The 27,229-nt window shown below is 36.3% G+C and overlaps 1 protein-coding gene and 2 long non-coding RNA genes across 3 annotated transcripts; 1 reads left to right on the top strand and 2 right to left on the bottom strand.

Moving 5' to 3' along the window:
* Nucleotides 1–166: 166 nt before the first annotated feature.
* On the bottom strand, nt 167–23,876 carry LOC121251570. The gene is made up of 3 exons (XR_005938058.1): nt 23,865–23,876; nt 22,250–22,257; nt 167–354 (listed from the first exon to the last, which is right to left on the bottom strand). It is a non-coding gene; the product is annotated as an uncharacterized LOC121251570 (long non-coding RNA).
* LOC121251566 (gamma aminobutyrate transaminase 3, chloroplastic) lies at nt 9,616–18,445 on the bottom strand. The gene is given in 20 exon segments (XM_041150847.1): nt 9,616–9,771; nt 10,343–10,356; nt 10,359–10,457; nt 10,751–10,829; nt 10,919–11,009; nt 11,668–11,746; nt 11,824–11,911; nt 12,001–12,084; nt 12,183–12,230; nt 13,112–13,186; nt 13,287–13,363; nt 13,448–13,536; nt 13,630–13,668; nt 13,755–13,828; nt 14,156–14,248; nt 14,535–14,632; nt 16,090–16,162; nt 17,065–17,149; nt 17,348–17,490; nt 18,160–18,445. Coding segments are annotated over 20 exon segments (1,545 nt in total). The 5' UTR covers nt 18,202–18,445; the 3' UTR covers nt 9,616–9,696.
* LOC121251569 lies at nt 20,063–24,230 on the top strand. Its single transcript, XR_005938057.1, has 4 exons — nt 20,063–20,499; nt 22,147–22,301; nt 23,202–23,309; nt 23,996–24,230. It is a non-coding gene; the product is annotated as an uncharacterized LOC121251569 (long non-coding RNA).
* Nucleotides 24,231–27,229: the final 2,999 nt, after the last annotated feature.

The raw sequence follows: 27,229 nt of genomic DNA, 5'->3' as shown, positions 1-27,229 counted from the left end.
ACTAGAGTGGTAATTAGCACCAGAAAACCGAGGAGTAGGGGTGAACAAAAAGGCCGAATACCTGACACGGCTGAATTACCGACCCGAATTAGCCGACCTGTTGGTGTTTTTAAACGGAATACCCATTACCCGATTCGATTTTAAACGGGTAATACCCATTTATCCGATTTCGTCTAAAACTCACAGAATACCCGCTCGACACTCTCTCCCTCGCAGTCGCTCTCCTCCTCGCAAGCTCACTCTCTCAATCGCAGCTCACTCTCGCAGCTTTCACTCTTTCCATCGCAACTCAGAATCAAGGTTAGTGGGTTTGTCGTTAGGTTTATGGGTGTTTGGATGGTTGGAAAACATATTCTTGCTCCCTTGCTTGAGATTAGTTTGTGAGTTTGTTAGTCGTGGGTTTATGGGTGTTTTGAGTATTTTTTTACGAAGGAATCGACTATATTGAATATTTAGGGTTTATGGGTGTTTTGAGTATTTTCTTATGAAGGAATTGACTATACTGAATATTTTCGGTTTATGGGTGTTTTTTTTTTTTTTTACCATCTCGGTCTCAAGAAACTTGAGTGTGGGTGGTGGGCTGCCTTGAGATAAAACCCAGAAACATATAACCCAAAAGGAGATGATTTGTACTCTGACCAAAACTGAGGGACTAATGAATGATTGATACACTTGTATATGATGATTTGAAGGCAACTTCAGTGCCAGTATGATTGATACAGGCAGTATCGAGAAGATACTATCTTCTTTGCCATCCTATAAAATATTTATAGAGCACTTGATTTTTTCAATGTTACCAGTAAGTTGAGAAACTCCATGACTTGCAATAACAGACGGGAACCTACACGTTAAGAGTTTTCTAGATTGGATGCTAGAGGTAGAAAATTTCTTTGATTATATGCAGATTCCCGAAGCGCAGCAAGTAAAGTTAATTGCCTATAAACTTCGTGGTGGTGCGTCGGCTTGGTGGGAACAAATGCAAAACAATAGGAGGCGACAAGGCAAGCAACCAGTGAGAGTTTGGCCCAAAATGAAGCGATTGATGAGGGCTAGATTTCTTCCACCAGACTACGAGCAAATTTTATACCAGCAATACCAAAACTGTAAGTAGGGGTGTGCAAAATTCTGAAAATTCCGACTCCGTCCGATTTCCACTCCGACTCCGACTCCGACTTCGTCGGAGTCATCGAAATTCAGAGTCGGAATTCGGAGTAGCTCCGAATATCTATTCGGAGTCGGAGTCGGAGTCGGAGTCGGAGTCGAAGTCGGAGCTCCAAGAAGCTCTGATTCCAACTCCGAAATTTTTTTTACTTTACACTTGCGCTCGAGCGCAAGTTGAGCACACGTTGTATTGAACATTGGCTCGATCGACATGTCGAGCGGAAGTCGAGCGAACCTCTTCCAGAGAGGTTCGCTCGAGCGACATGTCGAGCGGAAGTCGAGCGAACCTCTTTGGAAGAGTTCTGCTCGAGCGACATGTCGAGCGGAAGTAGAGCAAACCTCTTCCAGAGAGGTTCACTCGAGCGACATGTCGAGCGGAAGTCGAGCGAACCTCTCTGAAAGAGTTCCGCTCGAGCGCAATGTCGAGCGCACGTCGAGCTCCGATCTTATGTCGGAGCTCCTATAGGAGGTCGGAGCTCCGACCTCCGATCGAAGTCGGACTCCGACTCCAATTCGGAGTCGGAGTCGAAGCTCCAATTTGGCTCCGACTCTTGTCGGAGTCGGAGGTCGAAAACGAGCACTCCGACTCCGTCGGAGTCGAAGCCCAGCCCTAACTGTAAGCAGGGAGCGCGGACCATGAGTGATTATACGGAAGAATTTTATCGATTGAATGCTCGTAATAATCTATCCGAAACTGAAGGACAATAGATTGCAAGATACACGGGGGGCTTGCGCATGGCCATACAAGACAAGGTAGCATTACACACTGCATGGTCTCTATCGGAGGCAGTGAATCTTGCTATGAAGATTGAGATGCAGCCGGCTAGACCACCACTGAGGATTCAAAATCCGCCTCAAGCGAAGCCTGTGATGCAACCATCGCAGCCCAACGATACACGTCCACCACCATTCAGCAAGTTCCAAAAAGGAGGAGAGTAGCACTCAACATGCCAAAGCTCCGGTTAACAACCCCTACACACGGCCTATGACAGGAAAATGCTTCCGATGCAATCAACCTAGACATCGATCTAATAAATGTCCCACACGCCGTTCAGTTCACGTAATCGAAGAAGGCGATGAAGAACCGAAAGGGGGAGATAGTAGCGATGATGACGTCGACGAAGAATTGGTTGAAGGCGACAAAGGAGAACCGATAAGCTGTGTCATTCAACAGGTCCTGCTGTCACCAAAGGTAGAAGAGAAAAACCAAAGGCACTCTATCTTTAAGACGCATTGCACTGTCAAAAATAAAGTGTGCAATGTAATTATAGATAGTGGAAGTTGCGGAAACATAGTGTCCAAGGCTTTTGTGAAGGCGCTCGAATTGAAGACTGACAAACACCCACGACCTTATAAGATTAGCTAGATTCGAAAAGGGGCCGAAACCAGTGTTAGCAATGTTTGTCGTGTCTTATTTTCCATCGGGAAGCACTACCAAGATGAGGTCGAGTGCGATGTTGTGGACATGGATGCCTGCCACATCCTATTGGGCCGACCATGGCAGTTTGACATAGATGCCACCTACAGGGGACGTGATAACATATATTCTTTTTGGTGGAATGATAGGAAAATTGTACCAATGCCTGCTAGAGATAAGATTTCTAAATTACACCAGGTTGAAGAAAAAAAAACACCTTTCTCACCCTCAGTGGAGCTCTGTTTTTAGAGAAAGCCAAAGAAACTGGAGAAATATGGACCTTGGTAGTAAAAGGAAAAGAACCGGATGTAGACCTCACAGTACCCCCTCAAGTCCAATATATTCTAGCAGAATTCGCAGACATCACGCCCCAAGACTTGCCAGATGAACTACCTCCTATGCGAGACGTCCAACACCATATTGATTTAATTCCTGGAGCCAGCCTACCCAACCTGCCACATTACCGGATGAGCCCAGCAGAACATGGGATTTTACAAGGCCAAGTAGAGTCACTCTTACGCAAAGGATTGATCCGAGAAAGCATGAGTCCCTACGCGGTACCTGCATTATTCACACCAAAAAAAGATGGAAGCTGACGGATGTGCGTAGATAGTCGTGCCATCAACAAGATAACGGTAAAATACCGTTTCCCCATTCCTTGACTAACTGACTTGTTAGACATGCTTGCAGGGTCTAAAATTTTTTCAAAGGTTGATTTACGGAGCGGGTACCACCAAATACGAATTCGGCTCGGCGATGAATGGAAGACAGCTTTCAAAACCAAAGAAGGCCTATATGAGTGGCTAGTGATGTCGTTTGGTCTCTCTAACGCGCCAAGCACTTTTATGCGCGTCATGCACCAAGTCCTCAAGCCGTTCATTGGAAAATTCATTGTGGTCTATTTTGACGATATTCTCATTTACAGCCACAGTGAGAGTGATCATTTGGGCCATCTCAGAGAAGTTTTATTCGCCCTCTCCTAGCATAAGTTGCTCATCAACCTGAAGAAGTGTCACTTTTTGAGTAGCAGTTTATTGTTTCTCAGGTTCGTGGTGAGTGCCGACGGGATACACATGGATGGAGAAAAGGTGCGTGCGATCCGTGAGTGGCCAACCCCGACCACTGTCACTCAAGTCCGCAGCTTCCACGGCTTGGCTACTTTCTACCGCAGGTTTATAAGGAATTTTAGTTCCTTGGCAGCCCCAATTACAGAGTGCATGAAGAAGGAACGTTTTGATTGGGGTTAGAAACAAGAGGAAAGTTTCAACACTCTTAAAGAAAAATTGTCAACAGCTCCTGTATTAGCCCTCCCCTGCTTCGACAAGCTTTTTGAAGTTGAGTGTGATGCATCTATTGTTGGCATAGGCGCTATCCTAGTCCAAGAGGGTCGACCAGTGGAAATTTTCAGTGAAAAACTAAATGAAGCACGACGCAAATGGACCACGTACGAGCTAGAGTTCTATTCGATCATAAGGGTTTTGAAGCACTGGGAACACTATCTCATTCAACGTGAGTTCATCCTTTACAGCGACCATCATGCTCTAAAGTTTATCAATACCCAAAATAGCTTGAACCGAATGCACGCAAGATGGATTGGTTTTATGCAGAAATTCACTATGGTGCTCAAGCACAAGTTGGGACAACAGAACCGAGTAGCCGACGCTCTCAATCGACATGCATCCGCGCTCACCATTATGAGGAATGAGATCATTGGTTTTGAACAGCTCAAAGATTTATATGCCGATGATGAAGACTTTGCTGAACTCTGGAAGCAGTGCAATTCAGGACAGCCCAAGTCAGATTTTCATGTGCAAGACGGCTATCTTTTTCGGGGAAATCAACTTTGCATCCCTCGCACATCACTACGGGAACATTTCCTACGTGAGCTGCATGGGGGTGGGCTGGGAGGACATGTAGGCCGAGACAAGACCATCTCCTTAGTATCCTAGAGGTATTTTTGGCCCCAGCTACGAAGGGATGTGGGAAGGTTCGTTCAGAGATGTCCTGTTTGCCAAGTGAAGAAAGGCCAATCTCAAAATACAGGGCTGTACACCCCCTACCAGTCCCTCAAAACATTTGGGAGGATTTGAGCATGGATTTTGTACTGGGGTTGCCGCGAACTCAACGAGGAACTGATTCCATCTTTGTGGTAATGGACCGATTTTCCAAGATGGCACACTTTATTCCTTGCCAAAAGACATCGGATGCATCTAGCGTTGCACACCTGTTCTTCAAAGAAGTGGTTCGTCTACACGGCGTCCTAAAAACCATCACCTCTGACAGAGACACCAAATTCCTTAGCCACTTTTGGATCACATTGTGGAGGAAGTTCGGGACTTCGCTTAAATATAGTAGCACTTGTCATCCACAAACGGACGGCCAAACTGAAGTGGCTAACAGGACGCTTGGCAATATGTTGCGCTGCGTGTCTGGAGACAAACCGAAGCAGTGGGACGTGAGCCTTCCTCAGGTGGAATTCGCTTTCAGCAGTATGAAGAATAGGTCAATGGGAAAGAGCTCGTTTGAAATAGTTTATACGACTCCCCCACGATATGCTCTTGATCTGGTTTCCCTCCCAAATACTCCAGGAGTCAGTGTCGCAGCTGAGAATTTGGCAGAGAAAATTCAAGAGGTCCACAACAATTTAGAGAATGCTAACATGAATTACAAGAGAGCAGCGGATAAGCACCTGCGAGCCAAAATATTTCAAGAAAAAGACTTAGTGATTATCCACTTGCGTAAGAACCTTTTTCCAGCGGGCACCTATGGCAAACTTCAAGATAAGAAGTATGGTCCTTGTCACATTTTTAAAAAAATTAATGATAATGCGTACGTCGTCGAGCTCCCAGAAAATATGTCAATCTCCCCTACCTTCAACGTGGCTAATTTGTTTGAATATCATCCCCCCGATGAACAACTCAATGAGGACTCCAACTCCGAGACGAGTTTTTTTCTAAGTGGCAGGGAATTGATGCAGGACATGGACACGGGAGGCAACAACATGACAGCTGAAGGCTCCAGCTCCTGACCAACCAATTACCCGAAGACGTAGCGGACTCTCATGCATCTCATGCATTGCGTGCATCTCATGCATTACACCTCAAATCACGACGTCAACGATCTTTCTTATTTCGGATTGATATGATTTTCGTCCATTTATGCTAGTTTATTTGTTTCCTTTCTGCAAGTTACCATTTATGCTAGTTTATTTGTTTCCTTCCGCAAGTTATTTCCTTACAAAATGTCCATTTTCCTTTCATGAGTTTTATATATTCGGCTATCAATATAATGAGAAGACGATGTCATTAATTTTGAAGAATAAAGTTACAAAGTATTATTTTCAAGCAATTCTCATCTATTTGGAAGACACAGTTCTTCCATTTACTCTGTTCTGTAAACTTTTACTCTGTTCTTTGATTTTTCCCGTCTTCCGCTACGCCATAAAGTAATGAAATGCAACTTTCCTCAGGCACAGAGATCACAACTAGTAGCTAAGAAGTATTGCTCTGGTTCTGGTTCTGGTTTTGCTTTCCTTGACTCACAAGAGAATTGACTGTATGGAAAAGGGAGGGGGAGATGGTTCTGGTTTTGTTTGGGGATCATTAAGAAGTATTGCTCCTGCACTAACTAGTAGCTAGCAATATATATTAATACAATTGTTATAATACTTTTTTAATATTCTAAAGTCTTGGACCTCAAATTTTTAATATATGAACCCATAAGAGTGCATGCGTATTATTGTCTTTGAAGAATTTAACTCTATTCTATAGTGGAGTTATATGTACCTTTTTGTCCTCCAGTATGCACCAATATAGACTCTCAGACATGTGTCTGTTCTGTTTAATCATGGAATATTATTGTTTTAGAATGATCAGATCATGAGATGTGTAAGATCATGAGATGTGTAAGGTACCCAAAACTAAACACGTACGTACAATCTAGTTTTACAAAACACACGTACAAGCTAGGCTTTAAATTAAAGAAAAAATTGTACTTGCTAGGAGACCAAAGATCAAGGCCGGCTAATTAATTTGTTCTTTGGAAAAATCAAGGAAGGGATCGACTTATACTAAAGAAGACATTGTTGTGGTTCAACTAATGCATTGAGAAACTGTAGTCGAAGGTTGCAACTGATGAAAGCACAGTACTATATATATATATATATAGTCATCAAATGCATGTAGTCACTTTTGATTAGATTTTTATTTTTGTTAACTTTCAGTACTACCTGCATGCTCTGGATCCCCATTTAGAGGGAAAGCATGAAAATAGATAGAGATGGTTGAGATTCGAGTGATAAAAGCTTTGGTGGCTAAGAATTAATTGTGCACTTGATTTTTAATATAGCTATAGTTGAGATTCGACGGAAAATATCCCTATACCGTATATATCTTTATACTTATTTGGTGTAAAGATTTTTCAAATATAATCATCATAACCCCTTTTATGAGGAGGCAAGCCCTCTATCCAAGTGGGATTAAAGTTTCTCAAATTTTTCTACTCTTAAATTATTTATTTTTTTAAAAATCTCAATATTATTAAAAATTACTTTATTAATCATTAAGTAAAAAGAAAATTATCGAGATCCAATAGGAACCCAACTGTCAGTGAGACTAGCATTTTTCTTTAGAGCGGTGTTACTCTGCTACCTGCAAGTGCTCACTCATTGTGCCGCCTAGTGTAAATTGTACTTTTTTTTCTTTTTTTTTTCAAATATTTTGTAATCATATTTAAATATTTTTAAAAAATATATAAATACACTAATAGTTACTTCCTTAATCATTAAGAAAAACAAATTTAAAAAAAATTAAATAGATGAACAATCAAAATGATAGAATAAATTGAACAAACATGATAGCATTATTCTTTTTTTTTAACAAATTCCATTACAATATTGGCAGATATTGACGAATGTACAGACCCTGACCTCAACTACTGTACAAGTACTCGCTGTGAAAATACAGAAGGTTCTTTCAGTTGTGTCGCTGCTAAGAACATCAAGCTTTTCATAATCATAGGTATGTCTTCCTTCTCTTGTATGGACGAATTGAAGCACATTCTCATAAATAGTAAAAATAACATTAATTATGCTAATTATAAGGGTTCGTTTAGATAGTAAGATGAGATAAAATGAAATAATTTTAGATAAGTTGAATAAAATAGTGTTAGCATATTATTTTTTAATATTATTATTTTAAAATTTGAAAAAGTTGAATTATTTATTATATTTTATGTAGAAATTAAGAAATTATAACGATGTAATGAGATGAAATAGGTTGAAATGATTTCTATATCCAAACGTAGCCTAAGAGAACTAGACCCAACCTCTTTTAGTGAATATTATTTATCCATTATCTCATCCATATTAAATATTTCAACAACTTTCTTCTAATCAATATAGACTACCATTTAATCCGTAAGAAAGCTGACATCTTCAAATTTATTTCTACGAAGATGGTTAGCACTACAAGAAAAATAGATTTTTGTGATCAATTTATTGCAACTTAAAGACTATTCGTAACTAATTTTAGTTACAAATAGTCATTTCACTGGAATTAACTAGTCGCAAATAAGTAATTTTCTTATAGTATAGATAGTCAAATTAATTTGCTAGTACTGATTGTCTAACGATCGAGTTGTCTCAAGTATAATCGATCTTGAGATTAATATATAGATAATTAGTTCTCCAACCCGAAAACTATATATTTTTTTTTTTCAGTTTCATTATCATTCATCTTTTGGATTACTTCTAATTCAATTTTATGTGAACCTGCATGCTTTTGGCAGAACATAGTACTTCATCAGCTGGCAATATTCTAGCATTCATAGAAATGTAGGTCTATCTAGTACTACTCAATGTTCCTAATCATCCATTTTATTATTTTACCATTAGTACTACTGCAAGGAGTAATCTTTCTATTTCATTGAGTCAAATATATAGGTGTTAGCGCGAGCCTTGGTGTCTTATTTCTGATTTCCAGTGGATGGTGGCTGTCATACAACGTCATAAAGAAAAGGATGAGGATTAAACGCAAGGAGAAGTTCTGTATATATGGTAGTATAAAGCATAAACGTCCACTAATTTTCTTTTCGGTTTCATAAGCATCTATTTTTATATACGAATAAAATGGTTCCTCAAGCTGCTCTAGGATCTTATCTCCGCTGAGGGGGGAAAAAAGAAGAAGAAGATCAAGGAACTAAAACATATCCTCGATATTATATTACCCTCTGGGTTTCTACTGCAGTTTAGAGTTAATAGCAAAAGAAGAACTTAACTCCTCTTTATATTGATCTTTAATAGCCACCTTTGGCTTTTTTCACCTTTTAAATCTTGCCAAATGAAGATTGTCAACCTGCTAAAAGCAACAAAACCCTTGGCGTAATAGGCTTCACAAATTTAGACCATTTTCTTCATGCTCAAAGGATCAAAGAAAGTTTCAAGCTTCATGAACATCTTAAAGATAAGCTACATAAGACCTTGGTTTATAAAGAAGAACATCGGGCTCAGGTGACCATTGATCGCTTGAATGTTTATCTACTATTACAAGGTCTATTGCTTAATTTGGTGTGGTAGTGCATTAGATGTGTGGCGCTGGGCTTAAAGCGTTTTTTCACTTTTTCGTTCTCTCACTGTCAAACCCTCGAGAAACCACAAATAAGCAAAAAGAGCCAACACCACTATACATTTTCCTCAGAGACTGACCTCCACCCAATGGAACTCACTTCTCGAGAATGATAAGGGTGCTTTAAACCCACCAGAGACCAAGGTTGTTTGGCCATCTAATCCCCTTGTGAAAGGGTATGTGGAACAATTAAATCAAATCCACAAAAATCATCAAAAAACTTTGATGAGAGGAGTGAAGCAACCACATGCCATAGGCATGATCTTTCTAGTAGCCTGCTGAGTCTAAATCTAAATTTGAAGAACCGGATTAGGAAAAGATGCAGAGAAATAAAACTAAAGATGAATTCTCACAGGTTATAACATGGATGGCTTTATTTAATACCATCTGCCTCGATATCAAAAAAAAAAAAAACCATCTGTCTCACAAGTCACTAAGAGAATTGATGTTGCTTTACATCAAGCAAGATGATTTTTCGGCATTATGAGCAACAAACTATTTCTGCTGAGACTTGAGTTCCTTCACCCTCTCTTCAGTAGCCCTCAGCGCTTTTCCGTAAATGCTTATTAGCTGAAAATTATAGCAATTCAGAACTTCAGAATTTGATTTTCATGGGAACTAAAAAATTCCAATCATATTGGAAAATCATTAGAATTACCATTTCACACCAATGTAATAATGCACTGAACACAGATTTAGGAAGAATAAGTTGCAATACCATGTCAGTCATATAATCCAAAACAGACTCAAATCTTTTATTTTGTAACCACTTTTTCATTAGTGGAAATTTTTTCTTAGTCACAAGTCTCAATACGTTTTTCTTATGAAAACAGGCTATATATGTCTACAATGCAAATGTATAATCAGCAACAGCAAATACAGACAAGGAGCAGGGAAAAAAAATAGTTTTGGGAGAGAACTATAGCAATATCTGATTTCAAGAAATTACTCGTAAGTAATATAATTGCAAACGTAAATTAAATCCTAATGCCCACGAGTCTATTCTTCCTTCCAATATCTCCCTAAATAATCCACTAGAAAACTTTTTTCTCCGGCAAAATCAAATTGTGAAGCAGATACATACGACTTTCCTTAGTTCTTATTGATCTTCTAAGAAGATGAGAATTGTTCTCTAGCCTACCTCATCAATTTCTTTGGGGAGATAATAAATGGAGGAGACATCATTATGTTATCTCCTGCTACACGTACTAACATTCCATGCTTCTCACATTGTGCTCCAAAATAAGAGCCTATCCCTGCAATACATATCATCAAGAAGTATAAGATTGAGAGAGAAAAGATTAGAAAGAAAAACCTAAGCATGCTTGTCTATCTCAACCAAATATTAAATTCAATCATTTCGTGAGGACCATCATAAACGAGTAATCACAACAGGACAATCTTTAAGCAGATCTACAAGATGTTCTGACCTAGTTGAAGAAAGAAATTATAGGTAATTATGCAGCCTTAATCTAACCAATTTATCCCCTCAGTAAATAAATATATTCATGCAGTAAACTTTAAGACAGAAAATTAAGATGGAACTTGCCCCATTCAGGAGGGAATGGATCATTTGGGGACTTGTTATCTACAAACTCTGTTCCAAGAATCAATCCAGTTCCCCGAATCTGCATATTCAGAAGAGTAATACAAATCAAATCTCGCATAAGTTTTCACATTGACTAAAAAATTAAAAACTTTAGAGACAATTAAGTACCTCCCCAATTATGGGACTGTCTGAGAATGCTTTTACACCATCTTGGAACTTCGGGGAAATGCTCTTTACTTGATCCGCAATTTTTCTTTCTCTGAAAAGAAGATAGATAGCTTTCACTCAAGGACAGTCTTAATATATAATCTTTGTGTTGATCATGCGGAATATACAGGTATAGATATTTAGGTATATGTCCTTGCATATCTGCATATACAAGCCATGACCAACCATTAGGGGTGAATTCAGTCCGGTCTGGTCAGTCCATAAGGGGTTTTTGGTAGGGTGGGGTTTTCACCCCGGACCCGCCCCACATCCCGGGGGTGAAAATTACCATTAACTTATTAACTTATAATTAACGATAATAGAATAGATGAAAATTACATAATTAACTTATATAATTACTATATAAAATAATATATTTATATATATATAATATTTTAAATATATATATAGTTCGGTCGATTTCAGTTCGGTCCGGTCCAAAAATCACCCACCTGGACCGGACCGAGAACCGAATTCCTCACAAATAGAGGACCAAAACCGACCAAATAAATTTTTGGTCCGGTCCGAACCGAAAAGTTTACAGCCCTACCCACCATTTGGGGGACAATTAAAGAAATTGTATGACAAGATAAAACTCCATCAGGTCCTATTCAGTCCATCTTTGAGGGTCTTCCAATGCAATATACGTAAACTGAACTATGAAGTAAAACTTTGAACAGGTAAAATTGGATGAGAAGAAAAGAACACACTTGTAGATTTTAAGCGCTTCAATTGCAACGACACAGGATACTGGGTGTCCAGAATAAGTAAATCCATGAGAAAAAATACCTGAAAGAAAAGGTAAATACGGTCATATACTAAATAATCATCAATTTGAGAGACTTGCTCAGGAGTGTTCAATATACCGAGTTTGTTGCTTTGAGAATGTATGACTTCTGATACTTCGGGGCTCACAAGTACAGCGCCAATAGGCATATATGCAGAAGAAAGGGCCTGGAAAATTCAATACATAATATTGAAAACTGTGCTTTGTGCCAGGATTTGAGGATCTGTCTCTGAGTTTAATTATATCCCAACTTTACCTTTGCAAGGGACACAAGGTCTGGTTTTATGTTGTACTTGTCGCACCCAAACATTGTGCCCAGCCTTCCAAATCCACAAATCACCTAAGATAAACATAAATGAACAAATCAGGCCTTATAATACTATGAAACAAATTAAGTTTTGCACAGTAGATGGTAATATTAGAAACAGAGAGTAGTACCTCATCAGCAATAAAAAGAATGTCATATTTCTTTACAACAGCTTGAATCTGCATCAAATATGAAGCATTTTATTGTCTAATGTGCCTTCTCCAACAATTTCATGAGGGGAAAGAGAGGTCTTTTTGGTATTCAAAGCAGAATAAAACATAATCAAAACTGAGAGGTGGCAGGTACCATCACCAAGGAAAAATAATTTAAGAAAAATGATAACAGAATAAATGTCTGAACTTAATTAGTCATTTTAAGTATTGAAAGTAGAAATAAAGTGGGTGTTCTTCTGTGTGTATAATGTACTTCTAGAAATCAAGGACTTCTTTCATGACAAAAGTAATAACTAGGTATAGGTCGGCCAATACGAGATTTTGACGAAACCAGTTTTCTTTGCCGACAATAACTGGCACCACATGGAAAAAATTGCATCTTTACCTGCATCATACATGTTCCCATTTGTGTGACCATGTTACTGGTGATTAGTTCAACAATGAGGTTAATTCTGCCGAGTTAATCTTGAAACAGAAAGGCTTATAGTGTAAAACGATTTTCTTATGATCCCAGTGTCCCTCTTGGCTGCTAGTAAGGAGATGGAACAGAATGACTTATCAAGGCTCAAGATTATACAATTTTACTCGACTCAACTCACGGAAACTGGTTGGTAAAATTGAAGAAACTCAGTGAGTCAGTTAAGTTTACTTCATAGTCAATTCAAACCCCGGGCTGGCTCATGTCCAATAACTAAGGTTGCATGGAATGTTGGATTTCCTAAGTATGCCATTCAGAAACCATCTGTATGGTCATTGTATACTGGAAGGATTTCCTTGAAAATGTGTTGATCTTAATATGTGCCATTCAAGCATTTATTTAAATGCCCCTTGAAAGGTAGAGACTCTGAGTATGACATATGGTGCATTTTAAGATACAAACCATTTACCTTGTCAAAATATGTTGCAGGAGGAAGTATCACGCCTCCTGCCCCCATGACAGGTTCGGCAATGAAAGCAGCAATCTGAAATGAGCAACCATATAAATTCAGCAACAAAAGACAATCATTACAGTGGTAGAATCATTTCCTCAAAAAGTTTAATGATTTTAAATAAGTTAGTTACCGTCTCTGGTCCTTCTTTGAGGATAAGATTTTCCAAATTATTGGCTAATCTGGTTGAGAAGTCCTCCTCTGTTTCACCTGGAATATGCATTCATATTCCTAATTTAAATGATATCCAAAAATGATAACAAGAAAATCCTAGGCATCAGATGTGATGATAACCTGGAAGATGAAAGCGCCAGTAATGAGGGCAATCAGTATGCAATACAAATGGAGCTGGCAGATCAAATTTTTGATGCAAAGCTGGAAGGCTGTGAAAAAATCCTCCAGTAAAGGACTATAAGAATTTGCATGAGTACAAAAATGTCTCAGACTGAAAAAAATATTTCTGTATGTAAGCCTACCCAGAAAGACTAGCTGATATCAAAGTGGAACCATGATACCTGTCAGAATTCATAGAAGCATAAGCTACTTGGAGCACAATGTCAAGAGAATATAAAGAACAACACAAATTGAGTGCTCAACATACGACTTCTCTCGAGCTATAAATTTCTTTTTATTTGGTCTTCCAAGTGCATTATTATAATACCAAACCAGCTTCACCTACAAGAAAAAATTCAAGTTGTTACAGAGGCATTATTTTTCTTGAATTTAGACAGCGCTTGGGGGGGGGGGGGGGGGGGCTAGCAACATTTGTCCAATATCCACATGTTAAGATATCTATCATATTCTTTTCTTGTTGTATTTTACATTTACTGATAAATTTGTCTTGAGAATTATAGATAACATGCATGAATGATATCTTGCTAGAGAGAGACATCTATATCTTTGTTATTACAGACTTTGAGAATATTAGAACTTGAGATATGATTGATTTATTTAATTACTCCCCACAATTCGATGTCAGATGCTTCCTTAAACAAAGCAAACCTGAGTATCATTGGCTTCTGATCCACTGTTTGCAAAGAACGCTTTTGCCATTTTTGTTGCCGTAAAAGTTTCTAAAAGTTCCTTTGCCAGATCCTGTAAAATGGAAGAATAATGGAGCATCATAAGCAAGAAAATAAAAATGCCTCACTTATTATAAAGCATGCAGCAGTAATGGTTAGTTTGTAAGCAGAAACATGGAAGTGAAGCAATATGTTTCTAAATGACAGAAAACCAAGTAGAAAAACATATATATATATATATATATGTATGTATGTATGTATCTATGTATGTACATAAAGAACATGGAGTCACAGAATAAATGAAAATGAAATCCAAGATATATCAGTAAAACTAGAAATTTGAGAGAGTATAAAAATACCAAGGACGGTTTTGTAGTACGATTCCAAAAGGAATGGTAGAATGGCAACTTATTCAACTGTTTAGTTGCAGCGGCAACAAGTCGAGGTTCACTTCCCCTGAAAATATTCAACATTGCAAATCAAAGTACTTCTTGTAAAGTACTTAGATGGAATTAAGGTATACCAGTGAGAAGAGTGAATGCCTTGGCATAAGAATCAAGAGGGTCATGGGCATGGGATATGTTTCAAGATACCTTCCTGACATTTACCGAACTTACAGTGGAAGAACAAGGAATTTTTCCTTTTTGAGATGGAGTAGGGGAGGACATCATAAAGTAGCAGCAAAATGGGCCACAAGAACTATCACTTGATTTCTCCAACTTATACAATAATATATGTACAGCCTAATCTGGTTAAGCAATTTAAGAAGTAATATCAATCCAATGTTTCATCTATTTACCTCATTGTATACCAGAATTACTTCCAAATATATATGCTTAGGGAAAACCATCTCTTCCCCCCTTCCCCAACTCTATTGAGGTTAATAATAGTGAGATATGAGTTGTAAGAAACTAGAATAAGCTCATTCTAACTATAGGCAGGGTTTGCAAGCATGCAGGAAATAAGGATGAAAGGAGCGTGAGTACTAATACAAACCAGTATAGTTGCCCAGTGCGGTAAGAAACAAACAAATTTAGTATACTTGAAGTGCCTGGTGATACTGTTTTATGCTTTAGTCAACCTTCATCACAATCAAATTAAAGTCTAGTCTATAAATCCTTGTCAACTAATTAAGATGGCCACATTTTTTCCTGTCCAAAATTATAGCCCCTATTTCCTCCCTTTGTAACATACTTCACTGCTGCCACTATTATTCTAGGGCTCATATCTTCCACTTTTGACTCCATCAGTTTGAATTAAATAACCATTTTTCACTCGTACACTAATCCAATCACCATCATATATAGACAAACCATCTTAAGCAACTATCCCTCATATTTTCCTCAATAAGGGCTACCCCTACCCATGAACAGATCACTTTGTTCCCTGTCTCATCTTTCTTGACATGATGGCTCGTCCAGTTAACATTCTCATTAGTCATTTCATCTTTGTTTTGTTTTTTTGTTTTTTTTTTTTCGTATTTATATCTTTTCAACACAATTACATTCTATACCATTGAGCACGGCTAGTCTTATAGCTTTCCAAAAAAAATTATGTTCAACTTAATACTCCCAGTGCATTTCACCACTTAACATAAACCCTATTCTTATCACGTATATTGCAGTAAGTGCCGTTGTTGAACATACTTTGTGACACAACACTTCATTTTCACTCACATAGAAGAGAGATGAACACTTCAGCAGTTTACCAATGTTTCCATAAGTTCTTCGTCTAATAGTAATATACAAATGAGATGCCAAAATAGCAGTGTTAAAACAGATTCTTGGAACAACCCATTTATCACTTTATCACCTTTTCAAGTGGATTCAGAATAGTAATATTATACATATTACTATTAGACATGTTCAAGCAGACAGAGAGAGGAGAAAGAAAAAAATACATCAAAGTATGTACCTAAAGCTGTGCACCATAGACCAGCGAGAGAATCTAGATATTTTTTCCCATTAATGTCATAAACATAGCAGCCCTGAAACCATCGATCAAGTTAATCATATAGATGAACTCTTCATATATATATATACACACAGACAATATATTTACATATATATATATATATATATGGATTGCAGACTCTGGTTAGGTATAATATCTCATGACAAGAAAAATGAAAATAATATTGGGAAGAGATATAAAAGAGAGTAAGGTCCATGCACACAAGAAGTACACAAAGCCGACACCCCAAACAACGAAGAAAAATAAAGTGGTTTACAAATTGCTGAATTAGGTCCTAAGTTTAAAAAATCAATATAATGTAGAAAGAGCCCAAGAGACAGGAAGGATGAACCTCCCCTTTTACACAAAGTTCAGAGAAAACTCAGTGGAGGTGGTTCAAATTGACTTATCTTTCCTCTTTAAAGCCCTATTGTTTCTCCCTAATCAGTTGGCAATTGGAATATGTATGACAATAAAGGATTCCTTTCCATCCTTCCGGAGGTTTCTCCCTCCAATTTTTCTAACCTGAGCAACTAACAGTTCAATAACAGAGATGGAGACGTCCAATGCACTCCAACCATGAAAAGATCAATGACCACAGTTCATGAGCATCAGAATAAGGGAGAAGTTAAACTCATTGATTTGGTCAGAAGTAACTGATTTGTGGATTTGGTCCCATTTAAATAAGTAGACCCAACTAATAATCCAGTAGTTATTAGAAAAATTCTATTTATCATCTTCTCAGCATCTCTTGATGTGGCTATAAATAATTAGCCCACAAGTGAAACATAACAAAAAGTCTCCAACTATTTTTATACCACATCATTTTTTGATAATTAATTTTATATCACATCAAGGATCGTGAGAGAATGATGATAAAAGGGATGGTGAATAGTATTACTCTAATTATTATGCTTAAATGTGGACTGGCAATACCTCAGACTTTTCTATTATCAAAGGATTCAAATCAGTAGACTGCCACCCCGCTGTGAAAGGTGCAAGCATCTCGTGCCCCTTAAACCTGAGATAATTAAGATATCTTAGCACCTAACCATATATTAGATTGAAATACTGTGCAAGCACATGTAACAATAAAGATACTCTACAAACACATTGGACAAGCACATATACATGTTCATGTACAAAATTGCACATAAGAGAGAGAGAGATACAGGGACAGAGAGTAATGAAACTCAAGTTACAAAGAAACACCGGGTACCCTTCATCATTTTTCAAATCTGCTGTTTTATCTTCCTTTTGCAAAGATGCCCCTGTACTGCTTAATCTGGCTAGTATGGGAAGTGGAAGCAGACGCTCCTGCAAACTTGTGGTGGCGGCAAATTGTTTTACATACAAACCAAGCTGCAAATAAAAAAGAATATATATTATGAGTGAATATAGAGCATGGATGGCTAGCAATTAAATATTGCACAATTAATTTGACTAGAATCTGATAAGGTTCTCAACTTGCCCGGATTTTAAATTAAAAAATAAAAATTGCAGAACGTGAAACGAATTTCTTAGTCTTTGGACCAAATGAAATCTACTTCTCCCATAAACAAAGGATAAACATGTAAAGTCATGGGTGCAGTTTTTCCAGGTGAGGTGAGTCCTACGTACCCATTAAAAGAGCTATACATACATAATTCTCAGCAATCAAACGGATTCTCATCAACTTAAATTTTTGGGATAAGAGCATATACCAAAGCAAGAAATAAAAATCCACCATAAAGCCGGGAAAATGACATAATTGCCAAGAAAAGTCATTTGGGCGGAGTTGGCTAGCTGACTAGTTTATCTCTTCTAGAAAAATTTCAACCTTCGTTAAACTTCCAACAAAGTGATCGAAGCAAGAAAAATTATAAAAAATTTCAACAGAATCATAAGAACCAGGCATGATTAAATATAATGATCAAACAGCACGAACTGATCCACAAAGCACTTAGGAAACATATGAAAATAATATATATATATATATATATATATATATATAAACTGATGGCAAACGAATGGGTGTTAAAGATTTGATACCTGGGCTCTGAGAGTGGATCGAAAGAGGTGGTGGATGCCCATTTTTCCAGTTGTACGAACCAAAACATGCAAGAAAGGAGAAGATGTTGCTGTTGCAGAGGGAGTGAGAGTCTGAAGGCAATTTGCCTCTCGATTCAGTCTAGATTTAATGATTGAAAACCTGAATACGACAAGACTATGGCAGTAATTGACAGAACGAACCTATCCCAGATTTAAGGCTTCACCATATTATTATATTAACCATTTTTAGCTCCTGTATATCAAAAACTACCATGTCTACCCGATCTTAAGGCACAGTTTCACAACATATTTTATTTTATTTTATTTATTATTATAATTTTTTAAATTTTCATATAAAATAAAATAAATAATTTATTTTTTCAAATTTTAAAATAATAATAATATTTTATTTAATTTTTAATTTTTAATTTTCTTCTCATTTAAAAAATAAAGACTAATCTCGTGGCCAAAATGCTAGTTTGCTAGACAATGCATATCAAATCAATTTAAGTTGATTTGACTTAGTCAAAGGATTTACATGAATGAATTGGAATAAAATCAAGTTACCTGAGCCTCCCCCTCCATTCTCGTAATTTTAGTAAATTATATTTAATTCCATAATTTTTCACACGACATTTATAATTTTATCGTTAATCATTTGCTATATATATATATTTTAATTTTATCGTTAATCATTTGATATATATATATATATATATTATTTTTTATTTAAAGAATAAGGTTTCGAACTCCAAACTTCTATTTTACAGACTGAGGATTACCTATAAATATTATTTGCTATATATATCATTTGCTATATATTTCATACATGTATATCCTCATTTTTTCATTCCTTAGAAATTTTGATGCAGTTACCTATAAAAACTCAATTGGAATAAAATATTATTTAAAGAAAAATTTCCTGCACCATATACTTACTTTTATTTTTATCTTTTTATTTTTATTTTTAATAAATATAATATAAGAATGATAAGTTAAAGAGTTCTTATTTAAATCTATTATACATCAAAGTCCTTGAATGTTATTTATAGAAAGATAATATTAGATATAGTTATAGATTGTACAAGCATGGTACAACCTATAACTATAGTTATAGGTTAACGTAGATAAAGGTGTGACATAAGCGAGCATGGTCAATTATGACTAGACATTTAATCAGTATAATGGATAAAATATTGAGAAAGAAATAAAGTTGTAGGTTCCATTATTGTGGTTAAAGCATTTGATAAAGTGCATACATTACATTATACTTTATTTCAATTATTAATTAGATAATATATTTTACCATCATATGCCATGACCACTTCACATATAACTAAAGTTAAAGTCTATTATGCCGTTCCAGTATAATCGTTCAATTTGACCGTTGGTCAAATTTTTTTTATTTATTTAATAGTTAAGGAAGTAACTTTAAATGTATTAGTATATTTTTTTATTTTTTAAAAATAATTAAATGTATTAAAAAACTATAAAAATAAATAAAAATAAAAAAACAAAATAAAACCATTGGGCAGCATGCATAGTAGCCCCACCCATAACTAAATATATATTTTATACATATGGTACGCTACGCACTTAATTAAAAAAATCTATATGTATTTTAAGTTTAATGCTTTCTACCATCCCTGATCTAGTTGTATAAAAAATATCTCTTCAGTGATATTATTCGGTTATAAGATAGTCAAGTCTCGCATACTATACATTTTAAAAAAAAGTAAGACTAGGGATCAATTTACTGTAACTCATCATCCGTTGCACATTGTACGTGGCTGTAATTTTTTTTTTTTTTTCCCTCAAGCAAAACGCACGTTTTGCGTCGCGGGTTTTACATTTCTGAAGACTGAAGCCATTGGAATTTTTATTCATATCCCGCGCCCACCCTCCCTCCCATTCTTGCGTCCCCCTCCCTCCCTCTCGTCGCCCAGCACCTGGGTCGCCCTCCCTCCACCAGCACCACCGCACGACGCACCGCGATTCGTCGCCCTCCCTCTCGTCGCCCAGCACCCGCGAGCCTTCCACTGCACGGTCCAAATCATTCCCCTTATTTTCTTCTCAGCTCATATTTTGGAAGAATTAAAGCAAAACGAAAGTTCTCCTCTCATTTTTTTCTGGGTTTTCTTTAGAGTGAGAAATTGCTCCAAATTTGGTCTTCGTAGCGCCAGCTCTCTTCAAATTCTTTCTGGGTTCTTCCTTGCTTGAAATTTGGAGGTTGTGGAGTTGAGGCGCCCGAACAAGAAGTAGCAACTTGAAAAGAGGAACCTTGCTTGCAGGCTTGCTTCTTTGGAGTCTCAATTGGCTTCTCTTGCTAAGGTTTCTGAGGTATTATCTGCAACTATTCTTTGGAAGCATTTGGTGGCCTAATGCTTTGTCTGTTTGGTTATTGGGAAAATGTTACATAGGGAGCTTCAGTTGTGATGATTTCTTTTATTTTATATTAGGGATCCAGATATTCTAATCATATTATTTGATTTAGTTATGGTATTATCTTTGTTAGGATTAACGGCCAAGAGATAGATTATTTCTAATTCTCCTCCTAGTTTATCTGGGTATAATGTTGTTTATCCTTCTTTAGACGAGTGGTTCATTTTTCATAATTTATCAACAACGAGTACAGAAATGTTATGTAAAGCTGTTCTTCTTCAATTTTGTTGGAAACAATCATGGGCGTTCTTCCTCGATTTCAGACTACCTCTGCTTCAATTCATTTTCCTCCCAAAGCTTAGGCTTTAAATTCATTAAACTGGGTCGATTTCTTTCTAACAGTGTGATTTCTTGTTGACTGACAAAGTGACGTTGTTGCAAAAATTAAAGCTGAAGCATCTTTGCTTAAGGCATTCGTTCAGTGGCTTGATGATGAACTTTGCTTTCTTGTGAGTACATTGCTGTCACTTCGACAATCACCATTTTAATTTCACAATTAATTTTTTCCAAATATTGTAAAGAACTTCAATCTTTTTGGTTATAGGGGCACAACCAACCACTCGCAAAATGTGTGAAAATAAAAATACCCCAACCACAGAAAGAAGCTTCTCCACTTTCTATTCACAATTTTAAAAGTTTCATGCATTTCGTTCACAAGTGTTAAAATTACAGAAAAATTGATAGGAAATTTGTTGAAGAAATCAACACAGCGGAAGGGATAAAAGCGGTAATAAAATAGTACAATCTACGCACTCAGTGACACCAAGAATTTAACATAGTTCGGCAGCTGTCTATATCCACAAAAAAGAGTTTCACTATTTAAATAGTAATACACAAGAAAATATTACAGAGAAGGAGAATCACACTCCACTCAACTCAACTCAACTCTCTTCTTTTCTCTCAGAGTTCTCCAGGCTCTCTCTCTTTTCTCTTCTCTTCCTTGGGTGTGATTGAGGCTCTCGCTGAGAGCCTCAATTTATAGGCGAACGTATCAGTATGAATGCATTCAATTGCATTCAATACGTAACTGCATTTGCAGTTACTTGGGGGTTGATGGTTGAGCGCTGAGCAGTCAACAATGACTGCTCAGGGCATGGACTCAACAAAATTAAGCCTAACATATACAGAAATCTCAATTTTATGCTCCGTCCATTTTCCTTTAAAACATTAATATTTTTACTTGGATGGTTCATATCAAATTTAACTGATAGTGTGGTCCTTTGCGGTTGTCAACACTTATAAAAATATTTATTGTTTCACATAACTCATATTATGATTTTTTTTATTCTTTTCTCTTTGGAATAGTGGGACTAAAAGCACCGTTGTTGCTTTTTCAGATTGCAATACTTGTAAATATTAGAATACATCTCCTGCAATTTTATACATGGCCTAAATTATCTTATTTCTTTGGTTGAAGTGGTCAAGGAAAATTATGTGTTATCTCTTTTTTAAATGGCAAATGCCTTTCTGTTTATATTCTTTTCCAAATTATTTAAAGTTTCCATCCTTTGGCTCGTTTAATATTAAGCATTTCCTTGCTTAAAGGTACTGTCAAGACCTATTCTAGTCCTTTCAATTGCAACAGCTTTCTTTGATGAAGCAGAGTGTAGCAGTGGAACCTCAGATGATGTCAGTGATTCTCATACACATTTAGAACTAGGTTCGGAGCTGTCCACTGTACAGTCTAATATGGATACAAGGTATATGAGTAATCAAGATGCTTATAAGTTTGAACTTCAATTTTTTATAGAGGCCTTATATATTTTTGGAGAAACCTAAAATTGAATGTTGATCTTAGACATCAGCCAAATTTGGTTGATTTGTATTGCAAAATTCTAATGATGTTTCCTACAGAAATATTTTTGATATGGTAGCTTGAGTGACAACACACTTTATGCATTATTTTTTACTATGAAGTTGTCTTGCTCACATTGAGAATGGTTTATTCCATTGTCAAGTTTTGGGAAATTATTAAAATCTCTTGCTCTTGGGAAATTAGGATTTCAATTTTGAATTCAGAAAATTTTAAATTGCGATCCAACTGTAATGTATAGGCTAGGTGTGATTGGAATCAAAGATTGAACCTAGAGCAGGCTGACCTGGTTTGGTTTTTAGATACTACCCTAGTTCCAAACATTTGGTTCAACTTGGTGATACATTACTTGCTATTGGGTAAGACACATGATTCCATAGAAAAGATCTGGAGCATTCTTTCTTTTTTCTTTTAAATAAGAAGTATCCAAACATTTCAAATAAAGAAAGATTTGGCCATAAGCATTGTTCTTGTTTTTTGTCAGATCTAGAAACCATACAAAGCTTGCTGATCATTTTGTCATGGGACCTAACAAGGCAGTCTGTTTGGGTCATTTATATCTAAATAACCAATTGGTTTTCTTCACTGATCATGTTCAGTGGCATTGGGTATACCTAGTGTTGAATACTTTTGCATGGATTCCATTTTTTTATTCATTTTTATTTGTTTACTTGTGAGATTGTGTTAGTGACTACTCGTTTTGGAAGTATTAGTGACCAGTCTGTACATGATGTATGTGTACTCTTCATATTTATTTTTCCAAGTTGCTTACTTTTATAGCTTTCAGTGTGATACCCAGGACTTCTGATGAATCTCCTGAAAGCCTGGCTTCTGAAAACTGGTTGATACAACTGCATAACGAGCTGAAAAATCAAGGGATTTGTTTGCCAGAAAGGTGATTGAATGATTATTATGTATTTACAATTCTCAAGTGACGTGCATAATATATATATATATATATATATTTCAAGCAGCTAAGATCCAATTAATATTGTAGATTTTTTTTTTCTCAAAATATGTTACTTTGTAGTTTGTAGCAATCTCCTATTATGCTACTCTTATATATATATATATGTATGTATATTCGTCTATTAGCCCAACAACTTTTTAACGTCTTGCATGTTAGTGTGGTTATTCCTTTTTTTCCTTTGCTTCTCTTGCATATTAACTTGTTTTGATACTAGTTTTTAGAGCGATGCACACCATATATAAGAGACCATGATGTAATCCATTCAAGAACTTCTTAACATGATCACCCTATGTGTCATTTTTGCGAGCTGATACACACATGGAGTTTAGTAACGAGATATGTTAAAATTTTCAACATTCTTATGAGGAGGATATGTTTGATACAAAATAAGCTATATGAGTAACTCAGATTTTTTTAAGCATCTTCAAGCATGTTAAAGGTGTTTTTCTGGTTCCCTTATTCTGGTTTGATTTCATTTACTGGGAATCTGATGAAGACGTTGTTCAAATGTGCCATGATGAATTCTTTTCGTATACAGGTTAATAATCCTTGCACTAAATGTAATATTTTATGAATTAAGGTTTATTCACATTGTTTTGTGATATTTTCAGGTGGTTTCAATATTTTGTACAGTGGATGAAAAGCTAGATTGGTGCTAAAAGTATGCACATTGGAGGAAACAAGAAAATGAGACTACTTAGATTAGAATCTTGGATTTTGGAATTAATATTATTAGACTATTTAGGTTGTAATAAGCTGCTTTGTAATATTGTATCCAATTGGAATGAATATTATGATTTACTATTTTACTAAATGACTTAATCCAAGGATGATTATTTGATGTCATTGTGAATGTGTCATAACTTTTGCTATTATTTAGATCAATCATGTTCTAATATTGAGAATTGCCGGTGTGGCTGTGTAAATGTCATACTAAGTTTCATATGTGGAAGTGGTATTTAGAGTCACAGCTTGAATGGACAAGAGAAGTAGAAAGCTACACGAAGGTGGGGTTTAACAAAGGCATTATGTGTCACATGATACCAAAATATATCTTGAAGAGTGCATGCATGTGATACAGCTGTACTACAGTACTACTACTGCAGTGGCTGGTAAATGCTAAAACTGCATGCACAACAAATAATTGTCATGCTAAAACTGCATGCACAGCGCCTAATTATTAAGTTTTGGTCAATAAGATTTAATTGATCTCATAAATCTTGCATCTATAAATAGTACTAAAACCTTAAATCTCAAATTATAAATTTGCTTATAAAGTACTACTTAATAATTATTTATTGGCTGAGGATACTGTGCATGCATAGCTGGTTCAGGTCTTGTCTATATTTTCAGTACCCAACTTATCATTACAAATGAAAATTTAATGAACATATTGATATCCTTTTGTACATCATAACCAAAACATGAGGGGAGTATCATTTCAGTTGATCCATTAAAAAATAGAGTACAATACAATATGCTATTTACATATAATTTATCCGAACCAAGCCAAAATTATTACAAATATGACAATCCAATGAAAACACAATAATTTGCAAATTTCCTTTTTCAGAGTTCTCTCCCTCGTACTTTATCTTCCCTTTTACGAACTTCATGCTCGCGCAGCAATACGTCATCCCACATCTTCCAAACTTTATTATCTCTTATACGAATATTCTCCTCTAGCAAGTGAAATATATCCACCCAAACGAAAAATTCACAGCTTCTCACTTCTCCCTGCACACAATACAAACATTTAATTAAAATGATAAAGCACACCGTGCATTTCATGTCAATATGCTAATTAACATGATAAGTTGCTTTACCGTGTTATAGTTTGGACACACCAAAAATTTCCTTTGGGCATTTTTGGTAGTGTGCGACGTCTTTAGTTTGGCTTTCGAACCACACCAACAACTTGGTGTTTCAAATACAAAATCATCAAGTACAGACGATGATGATTGGGTTAATGCCATATGTAAAACCAACTACAAGTTCAGATTTTTAAAGAGGTTGAGACACTTTTGGGGCACGAAATGAAACACTAAAAGAGTCCCCCCCGGATTAACAACGACATCAATGTGGTCGATCAACCAGAAGATCATAGTTTAAACCTTAAAAATAGAATGCACTTCCTAAACAGCCAACAACATGCAATTAATGAAACGTATATCAATCCCATTTCTGTGTAAAAGTTCACATTGAGATAATGTCTAACATATACCACTCCTAAAAAATTCAATGAACCTGCTCAAGCACACCAAAAATCATATCAAACCATAAAACTCAATATAAAGCTGACTATGCTACCCTTGTCTGCAATATATTCCTTTGAAATTTAAACTTCACAAAGTTTTCACATGAACCAATATTGAAAGTGGTGAGATATGCATCACCCAGAACTAAATTCCATTAATTTATAGAACCAAATCCAGAACCAAATCCCATCACCCTAAACCAAAACCCTAGTTAATTTACAGCTAAAATACCTAAACCCTAGAGATAAAAACAGAGGAGTAAACACACAGGAAAAAAAAGAAATGTATTCCTAAACCCTAACATCGCAGAGAAACAAAGAGTAAGAAGGGGTCGGTTTGAACAAGATTACCTCTCTCGCAGACTTCTGGACGCGATTTCGTAGTGTCTGGACTCACACCGTCATGAGACTGAGATAAAAGGTCGCGCGATTGAGATGGGGCAAATCACAGTTTAAGTGAATAAAGGTAGGAGAAATCACAGAGATGTTGAGGGAGTGAGTGAATCAAAGACAAGAAAAAGAACCGCGTCTTGAAATCGAGAAGAACTGCATCTATAGAAATCGAGGGTTTTCGCTCCAGCAACACTCACAGAGGGGAAGAAGAAAGGCTGGGTTTTGTGAGGGGACTGAGGGAGGCCTTCACAGTGAAGAAGAGGAAAGGCCACGACGTGAGGGGGATTGAGGCTTTCGACCTGAAGAAGAAGAAGAAGAAGAAAATTCATGAGGTTGTTGAAGAGGATTTCAAATTCGAGAGGGAGGCTTCGGGATGAGGGGGCTGAGGTCAGAACCGGTTCGTTGTTAGTGAACCCGGTCTGACACGTAAAGAGTGCAACGGCTGATGCATGAACAGGGGCTGCTCTCCGGATTTATTCTTTAAAAAATAGTGAGGCTTAGTGGCTCACTATTAAAAAGTGGGTTTCAAATTTATCTATTATTTTTAAAAGAAATACGCGAGATTTGTATACTTTCAAAATGTACAAATCATTTTTTATTTATTTCACATTCTATATCACATTTATTCTATATAATGAATGTTATACATCAGTCACTATTTACTTCTACACATCTACACTTATAGCCATTTCATAAGATGTGAGTAGGGGTGATCTCGGTCCGGTCCGGTCGGTCCCAGGAGGTTTTGTGGACCGAACCGAACAGCAAAAGAACCAATCCGGTCGGTCCGTTCGGTCCAACCCTATACCAAATGGGCCAATGGCCCAATCCCTATATCCTATGTTTTTTGACCCAACAGTCATTTTAACTTTTCGGCCAACTAACATTTTATCTAATTTTAAGTCCAAAAATACCAAAAAAGAACTTGAAAGGAAAATAAAAATAATCATAAAAAGAAAATTGTCTATATACAATAAATTTGAATAAAAGGATTTACTACAAAAGAATATAAATTTTTTATATACATCCAAACAACTGAAACAAGATTATCAATCATAGTAATAAAATTAAAAAAATAGAGATAAAGAAATTTAAAACAATCCCTAATCAGTAAAATCCCTAATAAGTAATAACTAAGAAGTAATCATCCAATTTATCCAAGTTTCAAACTCCGAATAAAAAAAGAATAAAAATA

This window comes from Juglans microcarpa x Juglans regia, chromosome 2S (assembly GCF_004785595.1).
Source record: "Juglans microcarpa x Juglans regia isolate MS1-56 chromosome 2S, Jm3101_v1.0, whole genome shotgun sequence".
Lineage (NCBI taxonomy): Eukaryota > Viridiplantae > Streptophyta > Magnoliopsida > Fagales > Juglandaceae > Juglans > Juglans microcarpa x Juglans regia.
The sequence above is the reverse complement of the archived record's forward strand: the minus strand, read 5'-3'. Positions and strand labels throughout refer to the sequence as shown.